Here is a 13,842-nt window from a genome sequence, read left to right on the forward strand (position 1 = left end):
TCTTTTGGCCTAGAGGGAAACTTCATTAAAATCAATTAGTTAGTACAAACCTCCAGAGAATATGGACTTTTTTTTAAAAGAAGGTTTCGAGAGAAGGTGCACACAATTACCTTTCCTGGGTCCCCTGTGAACGTCAGTGTCACACCTAGACAGGTGGCCAAGTGCAAACAAATGTCCCTGAGAGGGGCCTGGGTAACTCCCCTAGTTCCCATCGCTGGATGCATGTGTAATTAATAGATGTGTATATATCAAGAATGTAACATACATAACCAAGGAGGCGCCAAACAGATTGCACGTATTATCAACTGCGAAAAGCAGGCCCAGTGAGATAAAGTTGGTGGCAGGCGCTCCCAGGTGAGGCCTCGGTCCAGGAGCAGAGGTTGGGGCCGCACAGCTGTTGCCGCGAGCCGTGGTCCCTCCTCCCAGCTGCGGCGGCCTCCCCCCCTCCCCCCGCCGCTCCCCCCGCTCCCGCCGCCGCCGCCGCCGCCGCCTCCCCTCTGCCTCCCGGTCTCTCCACGCTCTCCTTCCATCGCTCTCGCCCCCTCTCCCTCCGTCCCGTCCTCTCTGCTCCCCTCACCCCGCCTCTCTCCCCCTCCCCCAGCCCCTCCTCTCCTCACCCCACCCTACCTCCCTCCCTCCTCCCGCCCTCCCGGCGCTCGCAGAGTCGACACCAGGGGGGCTCTCGATGTAGCACCATGACAGGCATCGCCGCCGCCTCCTTCTTCTCCAATACCTGCCGATTCGGGAGCTGCGGACTCCACTTCCCCACCCTGGCCGACCTCATCGAGCACATCGAGGACAACCACATCGGTAAATGGCCCGGGGGTGGGCGGGGGTGCCCGGTGCGCGGAAACTCCTGCCCAGGAGAGAACCCCAGAATGGCCAGGGGTGGCCAGGAGGGAGGCAGGCTGCGGCGGAGTGGAGAGGGTGTGTGCGATCCCGGCGCTTGGGGGTGGCGGGATGCGGAGGCGCGAGGTGCCTGGGGGGGCGGGGAGCGAGGTGGGGGCGGGGAAGGGCGCCCCGAGGTGCGGCGGGCTGGAGGGCTGGGGGATTCCGAGGGGCGTGCGCGCCGGCTGCGGAGTGGTGGGAGTGGGGGTGCGCCGCGGCGGGGGCGGCGGGGGGACGGACCCGGCGACCCGGGGATGCGGCGGCGGGGCCGGGCGCGGGAGGAGGGGGCGCCGGGCTGAGGGCGCGGCCCGGCGGCGGGCGCTGAGCAGGGGCGCGGAGTTAGTTGGCCCGGGTGGTCCGAGCGGCCTGAGGCGCCGGGGGAGGTGGGGGGCGGGCGATGCACGCCGCCCGCCGCTTCCGCCCGAGCTCGAGCTGTCAGGGCTCGGCGGCGGCTGCAGCCGCTGGGAGGGAGGAGCGGGGGGGGGCGGGGGTGGCTCCACCGCGGCAGCCATTCCGCTTCCTCCTCCCGCCGCCGCCACCACTGCGTCCTGTCAGCGCCCGTTGCTAGGTGTGGTGCGTCGGGAGGGGGCCGAAGCCCGCGGTGGCGGGCGGAGGACCCGGTGCTCGCCTGCTCCCCTGGCCCGGCCTGAGACGCTGCCCCGGCCTGGCGCGGACGCCGGGACGCTGCGGGCTGAGGTCCCGAGTGCACCCTTGGGCCGCGCCCAGCGCCCCAGGGCCGGGCTGCCCCCGAGGCCCATGCGGCTGCGTCCGCAGGAGAGCCGTCCCCGGGGGCCCGCGGCCCGGCATTTACATGCGCCCCGGCTGGGCGATTTGCCTTTCAAATGGTGCTAGGCCCGAGGTGCGCCGGCTGCGCCCCGATGGGCGTCGGCGGCCTGCGCAGTGCCCCGGGAGTGGGGGACGCGGTGGCCGCGGGGGAGGGGGCGCCTCGCAGGGCGTCTGCTTTCCCATCCTGCCCGGGACCCCCCGGGGCTTTTCAACAAGTCCTTTAATTCTCAGAAGTCCTTGCACATATTTACACACTCCTATCCGAAGCTCCTGCGAGGGGTGGTGGTGGGTCGGGTTCATCTGGCTCAGACGATCCAGCCACCTGCGGAAGGTGTGGCCGGCGCCCACGAGTTGTCTGTCCTGTGTGGTCTGGAAGGTGAAGGTGATGCCCCAAAGAGGCTGTCTAATCCAGAGAACCTGTAAATTGCCCCAGAAAGTCATTTCCAAATGAATGCAGCGGATTCGGCCATGTGGATGCCGCTCACGTTTCTACAAAGTTGAGGGAATAAATCACGACTGCTGTGTATTTATGCACAGCATAAAATGAGGCCGAGCCTTTTATGCTCCTTTGCTTAGTGTAATGCTTTCTCTTTGCACACAGTGGGTGCTTGTTAAGCCTTGAATGCTAGTTTAGAATGGGATGTGAGGGGGCATCCAGAATGGGAAATAATCATTGAAAATGCCTAGAAAAGTCTTTCAAAAGATAACCCTGATGAGTAATTGACCCGGTTTTGAAACTTGCAAAGTTTTAAAACATCCGTGTAATAGCTCCTTGTCATCTCCTATGACAAAGGTGTGACAGACAGAAGAGCTAGGCAAATTTTGGTTGTCTTAAAAGCTGGAGTTTAATGGAGTAACAAATTTGCTGATTCATATCGTGATTGAACAGTCATAACTAAAGGTGCTTAAAGGGTAAATCAGATTTTTCATGATGGGTAGTTGAATACGAAAACCCCAGTATTGCGAAGTTCCGGTAGAAATATTGTTCAAAGTCCATTCCTTACTTTGAATAGTAAATAGAAAGTAATACATATAAATAATAAAATAAATATATATTATATAAACATATGAATAATATTTTCTGACCTAGGGAAGGCTGTCACTGCATATCCCATTCACTCTGGCTAACAGTTATCTCAGGGTAAACTATAATTAATGTAAGGTGAGTAATAATTTTCCCACACGGCCAGCCTACTTAATTAGCTAGTTAGAAGAAAATATATTTATTATATTTTATATATAAAAGAAAATTATATTGTTAAAATGTGTTACGGTTATCCTTGAGGATTTAGTTTGTAATCAATTAGACGATTTAAAACTATTGAAGAGCTTTTTAAGTTTGCAGAAATTGTATTTAGTGTTGTGCAACCGTTTTTAAAGAGGGTGAAGTGTTCCATCAATTTTCTAAAACGCAACTTTTAAGTCACCCCCAAAGGGCTAGTGTTTTTCTCTTAGTGAAAATATGAAAAATTAAGTTTATAATAATAGTTATGACTTAGGCAAACTGTGTAGCAAGGCTAAGAATGACTATACTTAATGTACTGGCAAACTTGATGGAAAGTAAATGTGAAAATGAACAAAGACTTGAAATCCCAGGGTGAAGAGACCATCTTAAACTATTGTATACCTTGGCTGAGGAGAGGCCCCTTACTTTCAAAGATCAGCTCCACATGCAGAAAGACATAAGAAGAATAAAAATAACCTAATTCAAATAGAATTAAAAAACCTGATTAGTAGGCAGTGTCATAAATACACTCTTGATGAAGAGACATGAGTAAAAATATATCAGACAAAGCATTTAGTGAAAGTTCTACTGTTAAGTGGTTTCTATTGTTTGTGGTTCATTCTATAAGTTTTTGGAGACAGGTAGATGATTATTTTTAATGACTGACACTGATTTCATGTCCAAAGTTATCAAGTGGCCACAAATGGAAAGATGCAGGAAAAGACTACTAAAAGGTATATATTAATGTTATCTTTAATTTTTTTTCAAGGAGCTTGTTATTTAGCAGTCATAAGAGTACCTCAATAAATTTAATAAAAAAAAAAAAGAGATATGCTTAGGTAACATTGCCATCTTGGGGATCTTTCCTAGTTATTACCATTTCACACTAGTCAAAATCTTTAAGCAGCAATGAAATGAAGATTTATGGAAATATGGCATGTTTCTTGCTTGATAGAGTTTTCAAGGCCTTCAGTATACAAGGCCCATAGGCCCATTATAACTATTGTTTAGTTCAGATTAATTGTGTTACATGTAGCTGTCTCTGTTGTACGTGTGTGTTTAGCTCTTGTTTTTCACCATTTTCCTGTACCCACAAGGAACAAGGATTTGGGGCTGTAGAGCCAAGGGAAGTGTGATTTTCACCATCCTTTGTTTCAGCTGTCTTCCTTCCTCTTGGAAGAGTGCTGCACCTGTGTTCCTGTTTTCTTCCTTGTTTGTCATCACTGGTCTAGTGCTGGAGCACCTGTCTCCGTTTATAGTCCAGCGTATCCCAGCTAAAACCCTCCGCACAACTTAAATTGTCTAGAATTCCTACAACGCTGCAACTGTGAAGTGTTCCTGCATCCAGCCTCCTTATCAATTCATTCATAGCCTGGCTCTTTCCCGGAAAAGGGAAAAGCTGATCAGGATCTGTTTGCTTTTAACCTGTGAATAGATAACTTGAGTTTGTAGAAACCATCCGGACATGAATATCCTAAATAGGTGAAGTTAAACGGGTAGCTAGGAATCATAGAAACACCAAGGGCACTAAATTTAGCACTGAAGGTCATGTCACAGACTCATGATGGCTGCTCCTCCATCCTTGCATCCCAGTGTTGTAAAATCTTTTGGCTTTTGGTCTCAGAGACAACTGTTTAATCATTCTTACCAGATTTGATGATTTGGTACATTTGTAAAAGTGCCTCTGCATTTTGAATTTACTTAGGTAATAAGTACCTGTTTTGTACCAGGCACAGTTCTAGGCACTTGGTATTTTTCGGTGAACAGAGATCCCAATCTTTGGGGGAGTTTATGTGCTAGTGGTGGCAGATAGACAACAAACAATCAGCACCAGAAGTAAATCATAGAGTATGTTGGAAGGCAATATGGAAAAGAGAAAGATGTGAGCAGCCTAAGGTGGATTGGGAGGGAGTGTTGAAATGTTTAATTGGTTGCCCAGGATAGGCCTCACTGAGAAGCTGGTGGGTGAACCAAAACCTGGGCAGAAGTGAGGGAGTTAGCCATGAGAACAAGCCGGGCGTGTCAAGGACCAGGCAGAGGGAACAGGCAGTGAGTGCAAAGGCCCCAAGGCAAGCTGCATCTCTTAAACCACAGAGCAGACTCTAACCCAATTCTATTATTCTCGTGATGGCGCTAAACTAGCTGCTCCTTAGAACTCCTCCCAGATGTTAGGAGCCTCAGCTTTGCTGTTGTTGACTCAGGGCTTTCCTGCATGGGCCTCTTAGGAGATGGAGTGTTAGTGACTAATAGTGGCCTGTTGTAGCTATGACTTGGTGCTTCTCGACCCTCAATGTCAGCAGGTTTCTTGGGAGTCTCTACTTGTCGGTTTCTTCATCTCCAAAACCCAGGTACTAAATCTGTGCTGCTTCGTAGGGTAGATTTGTAAACCCTCTGAGTAATGAAGATAAAAGTCTCTGGAAAGCAAAATAAGGCAGTTACTATCAATAATCTAGAATTTGACTCCAGTGATAATTGGGTGAACATTTGCGTTATCTTCTTAAAGAAGCACTATAGCATACTAAATACATGGGTGTGTGATGTGTACTAACTAGGTCTGTATCATCCCCGCTTTATAGGTGAGTAAACTGAGGCACAGAAAGCTTACATAACTTGCCTAAGTTTCCATGGCTTGTAAGTGTGAGCTGGAATTTGAATTTCAGGCAGGTACCCAGAGTTGGGCCTCTGCCAAATTGCCGAATAGATGAGCTAGTGGTACCATCCCTACTCCCCCTCCAGACACAATGAACTGTTTCCTCCTTCAGAAAGTAACTCTGAACTCTTCAGATAAGGATCATCTGAGAGGCAGCATAGCGAACCCAGCCTACTTGGGTTAGAATATACACCTCTGCCGCTTGTCAGCTGTTTGACTGGACAAATGGTTTAACCACACTGTGCCTCAGTTTCCTCCTCTGTATAATGAGGACAATAACAGGCCCTACCCCAGAGAGTGCCCCATGAGAATTAAGGGAGCTAATAAGTGTAAAGTACCCACCTACAATTTTAAATTATCAACATCATCCAATTTCTTGCCATTTTGTGTATTTATAAATAAGTATGTTTGGAATTCTTCTATCAAAGCCTACATTAGCGGTTAACAGAATGTGGGCTGTGTCCACCTTCTTGTGATGCTGTTTGGGGCATTTTCAAACTGAAATTTTCAGGGCCTTCCCTGGAAAGATTGAGAATAGGAAACAGGAGACCCTTCAACAGTCCAGCGCTGGGCTTGCAGCCTCTGACCATTTCTCTTCTGTGTGGCCAGAGGTACTTTAGACACTGGCAAAGGCCTTTGCCGCTGTGGATTGGAAAGTGGTATCCAGGCCAGTGGCTTCCAACATGGCCTTTCCTTGTGGCCTGTGTTTATTTTAAAAAACCCAGGACTAAAAAGAGGCACTGTGCCTTGCGCCTGTGGGCACAATCCCACGAGGGCATTTCCTGTGGGGAGAAGGAATGACTGAAAGAATAAATGAATGAATGAAAGACTTGTCACTGCCTGGCCTGCTCTCTCCCTGCACCCTGTGGCTTGGCGGCAGGATGCCCCGTTACTCCCTCCCAGGGTTCACAAGAAGGTCCAGGTACAGAGCCAGGGGGAATTTTAAGTGTGTGCATGGGTGGATGCACACTTATGCACACCTCACACACTGGGGGTGGGGGGTTACCCTAAATCTAAAACTTCATGACATTTTCCAAAACACCACCATCAGTAGTTTTTCCTTTTGCCCACTTCTCACCTGTAAACAGTCAACTCACCCTTTATGAAACATTGCAGGTGAACATCCTGTCTCAGAAGTTTCACAAGCTTCTGATTATTTTCTCTTAGTGTGCGTGTTTTCTGATATGTGACTGAAACATACAGACAGAAAATCCCTGCCTGCAACTGACTGGATTGACAGAAGCCTTCCATATCCTTTGGAAAATGTTTCCTTTAGAGGGCATATATGTTGGAGATATTTCCCATCTTGACAATTCTAGAAATGCAAACGGACAGCTGTTTTCAGAAAACCCGGTTCTTCCTGTTGATGACAGTGAAGAACCGTCAAGGTTGGAGTAGGCTGGTGACACTGGATGAGAGAGGCTTCCCTAGGACTGTTTGGAAGCCCAAGGCCTTGGCTGTTAGACTGAGGTCTGAGAGAGAGGACACGATGCTGTCGAGCCTCTTACAACGCCTCCCTTTTCCCCAGCTTTTGCTTTTAGGACAGAACCATACCCCACATATCTTTATATTTCTCTCCCGGTCCCATCCTTACCCCTGACCTCAGCACTTGACAGTGCGGGCATATCATGGGCACCACTGAGGAAATTCTTGCTGGATTGCAGCTAATGCATTTTGTTTCATGACGAGGTAGTAGATTTGTTCCATATTGACCTGGCTAAAATGTTGACTAGCAAATGTTGTTTATTTAGACTCTGAAAAATCAGATACTGCAAGTGTCAGACATTTATATATTGGTTTTAAAAAATGACTTTCATTTAATATGCCAAATCAGTTTAAAGAAGTTGTATTTTCCACTTGCAGTAAGCATTGAAATGCTGCATTAGTTCTCACCTATTTTTTTTTTATAAGTCAGCACAAGCAGGAGCCAGATTAACGGATATTCTCTTTAAGGATGAAGTCTTCTTGATAACTCTTGGTCCACTTTGGTAGGAGTCGGTGACTCTTCCTGGATCACTGACTACAGACTCTCTGTCCGGCACAGAAAGCTTTGGTGGTCTCCTGATGGTCGGAGTGGCCTTTGCCTGGCTCACCCACTGGCCTCCTAAAGGAAGCCCTGTTTATTGTCTGCCCGGTTATAACAGTGACTTTCTCCTGAGATTGACCTCCTTGAAGGGACAAGATCTGGATACCATGCTTTCAACATGGAAAGACTCTATATTATAGAATTGATACATATGTATATATACACACATGCACGTAATGTATAGATAAATGTATATATGCTTATATACATTTATATACATAAATATATGTAAGTAAAACTATAATACATATACATATGTAATATATAATATATTAATATGTATATACATGCATGTGTATATATACACCACACATGTATGTGTGTACATATGTACATGCATGTATGTATATTGTGTGTATATAATACAAACATACATTTACGTTATATATACATTCTCTCTTTCTGTGTGTGTCAAGATCACTAAGGATAGTAGGACTACCACACACGTTTTGAGTATTTCCTATATGCTAGTACTTAGGACAGTACTTCCTGTCTCCAAGGAATTGAAATTTATTTGCAGAGACCAGACATGTACAGACTGAGATAAATGATGAATAATCATAAGCACGACAGAGGCAGGTTTATTGTGAAGCTGGTAAAGCCCCAGGGCCCGTCACTTGTTTAATACATGTTTTACCTTTTTTTTTTGTTACATTGCTAGGGTCCACCCAGCCCTTTCCGAGGTACTGGACGACCCCTACCGGTATCCACAGCAGTGCGTTCATGGGATCATAACTTGTAAAATTGAAAAAGTAAGATTAATAGCAGTCAGTTAATATTTTCCTTTTCCACTCTGACTTCCCCTCTGTGCCATTTCTTCTCGGGTTCAGTGACATTGGAGTTGAGAGTATTTTTGAGATATAGCTAAGGGAAAGTGGATTGAGGACACCTGTAGTTTGGGTTTAGTGGGATATGTTTATACGGTTTGCAGTTATCTCTGTGTCTAGTTAAGTTATTCCTAGCCCATCCTAATGTGGGCATCACTTCCCAGGAACACCATCCACTATGCCAGCTCACGTGGGGTCCTTGGACAAAGGGCAGGGTCAGAGGTAGTATAGCAGCATGAATGTGTACTATGGCATCTGCCAATAGGAATTGGTTTGAAATGTATGGAGCCAGAAGCTAGTCTGGAAAATTCTTCTACTTGCTAGATGCATAATATTGTAAATAGAGGGTTGAGTTCTATCTAAGTGTATTTAATATGGAAGTTCCTTCTGTTCAGAATATACTCAATGCAAATACACATTTATAAATGTGCCATTTTTTAATGAGAGTTCTGTGTTTAAGTTTCTTGCTCATTTTATACACACACACACACACACACACACACAGACACAATCTGACAGAAAACTGGTTAATGAATGTCTTCAACACAGAATATTTGAAGTTAGTCAATGCACAAGAAAGCTTGTAATGCCCTGAATTCTTATGGCTCGTGTATGAAAGAAAATTAATAGAGGTATTTACAAATCTGACAACGATCCTAAAAATTTATATGGCATTACCAATACAGAACTGTGAGTCAGAAAATAGCTTTTCTGAATTATCAATAATTAAATATAAATTTCAATCATCCACACTTGAGAAAGGACTGGTTTATCTTTGCACGTTACAGAAAATATTAATATAAGTCATTGTCGTATGAGAAGTAATCATAGAGTGTGCAGCCCAACAGAAGTGTTTATAGTAAAATCCCAGAGTAAAATCTCAGTCCTTGAGACAGGACTGATTTATCTGTAGTGTGTGAGGTGGTTAATTAATTCATGTACTTGGTTCTTTTTCCGGATTTGATTTTGTGATATTTTTTGGTAATGTCAACTTTTAAGTTTTTGTATTTGGTATGATTTCTTAATCTAAATAAATCACTTTTATAAGCATGTTGTATTTGTAATGTTGCATTTATTTTTCCCATAAAGAAGGTCTAAAGCTGCAGGGTTCACAATACTTGGGTCCATTTCTTGGTACCGATAAGGGAGTCATTACTAGGTGCCAGAGGCTGTTCAGAACAACTTTCATACCCTATTTAATTTACCCTCACTGCCAACCTATGAAGTAAATATTACCCCATCCTAGGAGTACATCCAGTTTGGAGGTAAATATGCCACCATATTAGTTAAATACCTTATCTAGTGAAATATGAAGTAGAATGTTTCTTTTGGTAAGATTGTAAAACAGAAATATTTGCCTTCAGGGCGGAAAGCCTCTTCTCCCTCAGAAGATAGCATCGTTCCAGTTGGTCCTCCCTTCTGACCTGTGGCGCATACCCACCTCTCTGCCAGAGTTGCGAGCATCAGGCTTCAGGGTAACCACCTAAACTTTGCCTCCCCCAGAAACGCAGCCCCTTTCTGGAGGATGGGGCCTTGTGATCTTCCTAGCCTCTTCCTCAAGAAGTGTTTTCAGAAATGACCTGAAAATAAAAATCGAGAAGTGCTTTGGGGCTGTGAAAAGAACAAGTTGATAACTTTGGGTAGTGAAAAACATACCTTTGCATATATGCATATCTTCTGGAGGTATACATATATGAGGAATGATATATTGATGTGTATGTGTGTAGGTTCATGGCATACACACAGATACCAGTTATGCAGTTAGTCTAGGGTGGTTTATATTAAGGGAATTTGAAGAAGACTTTTTTTTTTAAGATTTGAAAAGGAAATCCATGTCTTGGGAATTTATTTTTATACTTAGAAATTTTTTTTTTTTAATTTTTTTTTACTGGGTGTGGTTTTCCAGGGCCCATCAGCTCCAGGTCATTGTCCTTCGATATAGTTGTGGAGGGCGCAGCTCAGCTCCAAGTCTAGTCGCTGTTCTCAATCTTTAGTTGCAGGGGCACAGCCCACCATCCCATGTGGGAATTGAACTGCCGGCCTTGTTGTTGAGAGCTCGCCCTCTAACCAACTGAGACATCCGGCTACTCCTATACTTGGAAATTGAATTTGGTTAGTCCTTGCCCAGGTGGAGAACATTATGAAGCTTAGTCAAGTCATTTCTTGTCTTACCTACGATATTTGGTTGCCTAGAACATTCTAGGGCTTAAACAGTGCTAGGAGAAAAGTTTATCTTGCTTCCTACCACCTCTTTGCCAGGGGTTTTTAGTATAAAGCAGGCAGGGGTTTGGGGGTGGGGAGCAGCTTGGATTCTGAAGCTACAGACTGGATTTTGAATCTTGCTTGCACTACCTTTTAGCTTTTCAAACTTGGACAGTTTTGACAATCTCCTTTTTGTATAAAATAGTCACAATAGCTACTGTTTAAGTACCTACTAGTGAGGCACTAGCCAGTTGCTTTATGTGTGTTGCTTCAGAGCACAGTATTAGTCCCATTTGACACAGGACATGGACCAAGACAGAGACAAATAACCTGGCCCGAAGTACATAGCCAATGAAATGCTCAGGAGCAAGGGGTAGGCTTTGCTCTCTGGTGTCACCTATACCTTAGCACCTGCTCTTTAGAACCTAAGTTGTGACCCTCTATAATATGTTTGCATTTTAATAGAAGGCTCTTGTGTACCTAAGTGTTTTTTTTTTTTTTTATGTACAGAAAGGCTGGATTTTCAAAGGGAGCAATTTGGATGATGGGAGAGATACTTTGATGCTTGCCTACTGGTAGAAATAGAAATGTTTCCAGACTTGTGAAGAAAATGTATAAATAGGCTGGGAGGGGGTCCACGAGCATCATAATAACAACAATAAACATTGTGAATCAAGAGCTAAGATGCTGGTTGTTTTGGGCACGTGTCTAGAGCGCTCCCTGCCAGACACTCCCCTGGTGTCGCTCCCAGAGAGAGCACACTTGAGACCATATTACTCCATCACCAGACCTTCACGAGCTGTGGCCGGAGCACATTTGGGCTTAAAAATCGAAGCACCCTTTTGCTTACCTAATTCATTTAGTGCAAGTCTCTTGAACTAATTTAGCTATCTCATTCTCAATACATGGTGTAATTATGTGAGTAATGGCCAGAACAGGGGAATCTGTAGAGATGTATTTGTACAGCTTACTGTTAAGTAAGCTGAACCCCATGGTAAGAAGCATAAAGTATGCCCATGTTTCCTCAGGTATCAACATTAAATAAAGGAAATGGGGTTTTTAGAAACTTTAGAAACTCAAGCTAAGTACATAGTCCAGAAAGCATTCACCTCAAAAATTCCAGATGAACTTTTCTAGGCCTCTCTCCTTTCCTTAGGAGAGGAGACAGGCTGGTGGACTGTGGACTAAAATTCCCCTTCAGGACCTAGCAAGTGTCACAGGTGTTTCACAGGCCCAAGTAAACTATAGGTAGTTCAGATTTTAGATCTTTATCAAGTCAATATTTTGCTAGGGTATTTCTGACATTAGACGTCTGGAGTTTGGCACCAACTCAACCCAATGGTTGACAATGTGTGATTTAAACTCATGTGTCTCAGTGTTCTGCCCAAGATGGAAACTCCCTTTTGGCTTCACGTCTGTCTGCACTTCCAGGGGCCCACACCAAAATATCTGCTGTTAAAATACGCAACCATCGACAAAAAATTTGGTTCAGAGATGTTATATGTGCATTTCACTTCAGGTGTTGGAATAAAGTAATAATATTTCGTCAAAACCTGGGAAGATGATAGCGTCTTAAGTGTTTATGGAATGTATATTGTAAAGTAATGAGAATTATTCTTATCTGTGGCTTACGGAAATCAGTCTATTTGATTTATAAGTCACACCCTATACTCGTATGTCAGTAGAGTTTACATCAGTAATTTTCAACTTGGGTTGCCATCAGAGTCACTTGGGTGAACTTGGGAAAATAAAGATGCCTGGGCCCCACCCTCAGAGCTCATGATGTGACTGACCAGGGATAGCCAGTCTGTGTTTTTAACATTTCAAAGTTGATTCTAATGTGTTGTCCAGATTGGGAACCCATTGGTTTACACTAATGAAATAATTGGCATTGTAAGGATTTATGGAGTTTTAAAAAGGAATCAAACTTTTAAAGGGATATGACCCTTTTTTCTTTTCCCTGCTCTGGATATAGTTTTTAGTTTTACAGGAGGCAGTGTTTATTTTAATACAGAGCAAGTTTGGAGATGTGGTAATATCTCAGGAACATAGCAGAGCAGAAATGCTCAAACTGGAGAGCCTGTGGCCTAAGGATTTCAAACTCAAACGCCCTCAGGACACAGTGTCTGAGTAAAGTGACCAAGTTCAATGTAATTGGGTGCGGTGCGGACTCTGGGAAACTGGAGAGCCCTTGCTTCGCTTAGAAAGGCAGGTGCTGTTTATCTCCAGCCCAGTGTTGCCGTGTTGGAATACAGGCCCCTTGTCACAGATCCTTTATTAGTGTTATTATTTGAGAGAAAAAGCTAGAAATTAAGATTTTTATGTGAAATCTATCTTTCAATATTTGCAACTAATACAGATGGTTTTAAAATATTGTCCAAGAAAACCACTCCACCTAATCCCTGTATTTAATAACATATGAATGATAGGCCGTGTGTTTTAATGGACTACATATGAATGCTGAGATGTAAACTTTGAAGACCATTGTTTCCAACAAGGAAGTTACATAAACTACAGAGGTGTAATGGAAAGAATGGTAGCTTATAGTTCTGTTTTTTAAATTTCCATTTCTTTTTATGAAATGGTTAACTAACTGGTTTTTGTTGTTGTTGTTGTTTGTTTGTTTGTTTGTTTGTTTGTTTTTGGAGGGCGCAGGTCACAGTGGCCCATACGGGGATCAAACCAGCAACCTTGGTGTTATCAGCACCGCGCTCTAACCAGCTGAGCTAACCGGCCACCCCCTGATTTTTAGTAAGAAAACTTTGCGATTTAAAATTTTTCTTTTATACCAAATTCTGAAAAAGGAACCTTCATCCTAAAAGTGTATTAAGATCATCAACAGTTGCATTTTCTTCCCTGGAGATAAAGCAGGACCATTCAGAAACTGTCCTGACTGTTTGCATCGTGGCAAAAACCCCCACAAAAACCAAAAAACTTTTGCAGATGTTTGAGCCTGTATCACTGAAAAACTAGAGGGAAACTTAGATGATCAGTCTAATTAGCTAATTCTGGAGGTGAAGAAGCAAGGTGATTGCAAGTCATGAGTGAGCGAGAGTGTTTGGCCAAGAGAAGTTGAGAGAAGAGCAGTAGAGCAGTGGTTCAGCTTGTGGTTCCTGGAGCCAACTTGCCCCACTTGGGATCTCGGCTTTGCTCCTTCTGTCAAGGTATAGGACCTCTC

At 44.4% G+C, this 13,842-nt stretch overlaps 1 protein-coding gene across 1 annotated transcript in view; it reads left to right on the forward strand.

Annotated features, from left to right (window-relative positions):
• Window positions 1-493: 493 nt before the first annotated feature.
• JAZF1 (JAZF zinc finger 1) overlaps window positions 494-13,842 on the forward strand; it is a 307,874-nt gene continuing 294,525 nt past the window's right edge. Inside the window, exon 1 of the mRNA XM_074340922.2 lies at window positions 494-810. Within this exon, the coding sequence (XP_074197023.1) occupies window positions 696-810 (115 nt within the window). The 5' untranslated portion in view covers window positions 494-695. The remainder of the gene's footprint in view (window positions 811-13,842) is intronic.

This window comes from Rhinolophus sinicus, chromosome 4, assembly GCF_057876585.1.
Source record: "Rhinolophus sinicus isolate RSI-liver-muscle chromosome 4, RSI-T2T, whole genome shotgun sequence".
NCBI classification, from domain to species: domain Eukaryota; kingdom Metazoa; phylum Chordata; class Mammalia; order Chiroptera; family Rhinolophidae; genus Rhinolophus; species Rhinolophus sinicus.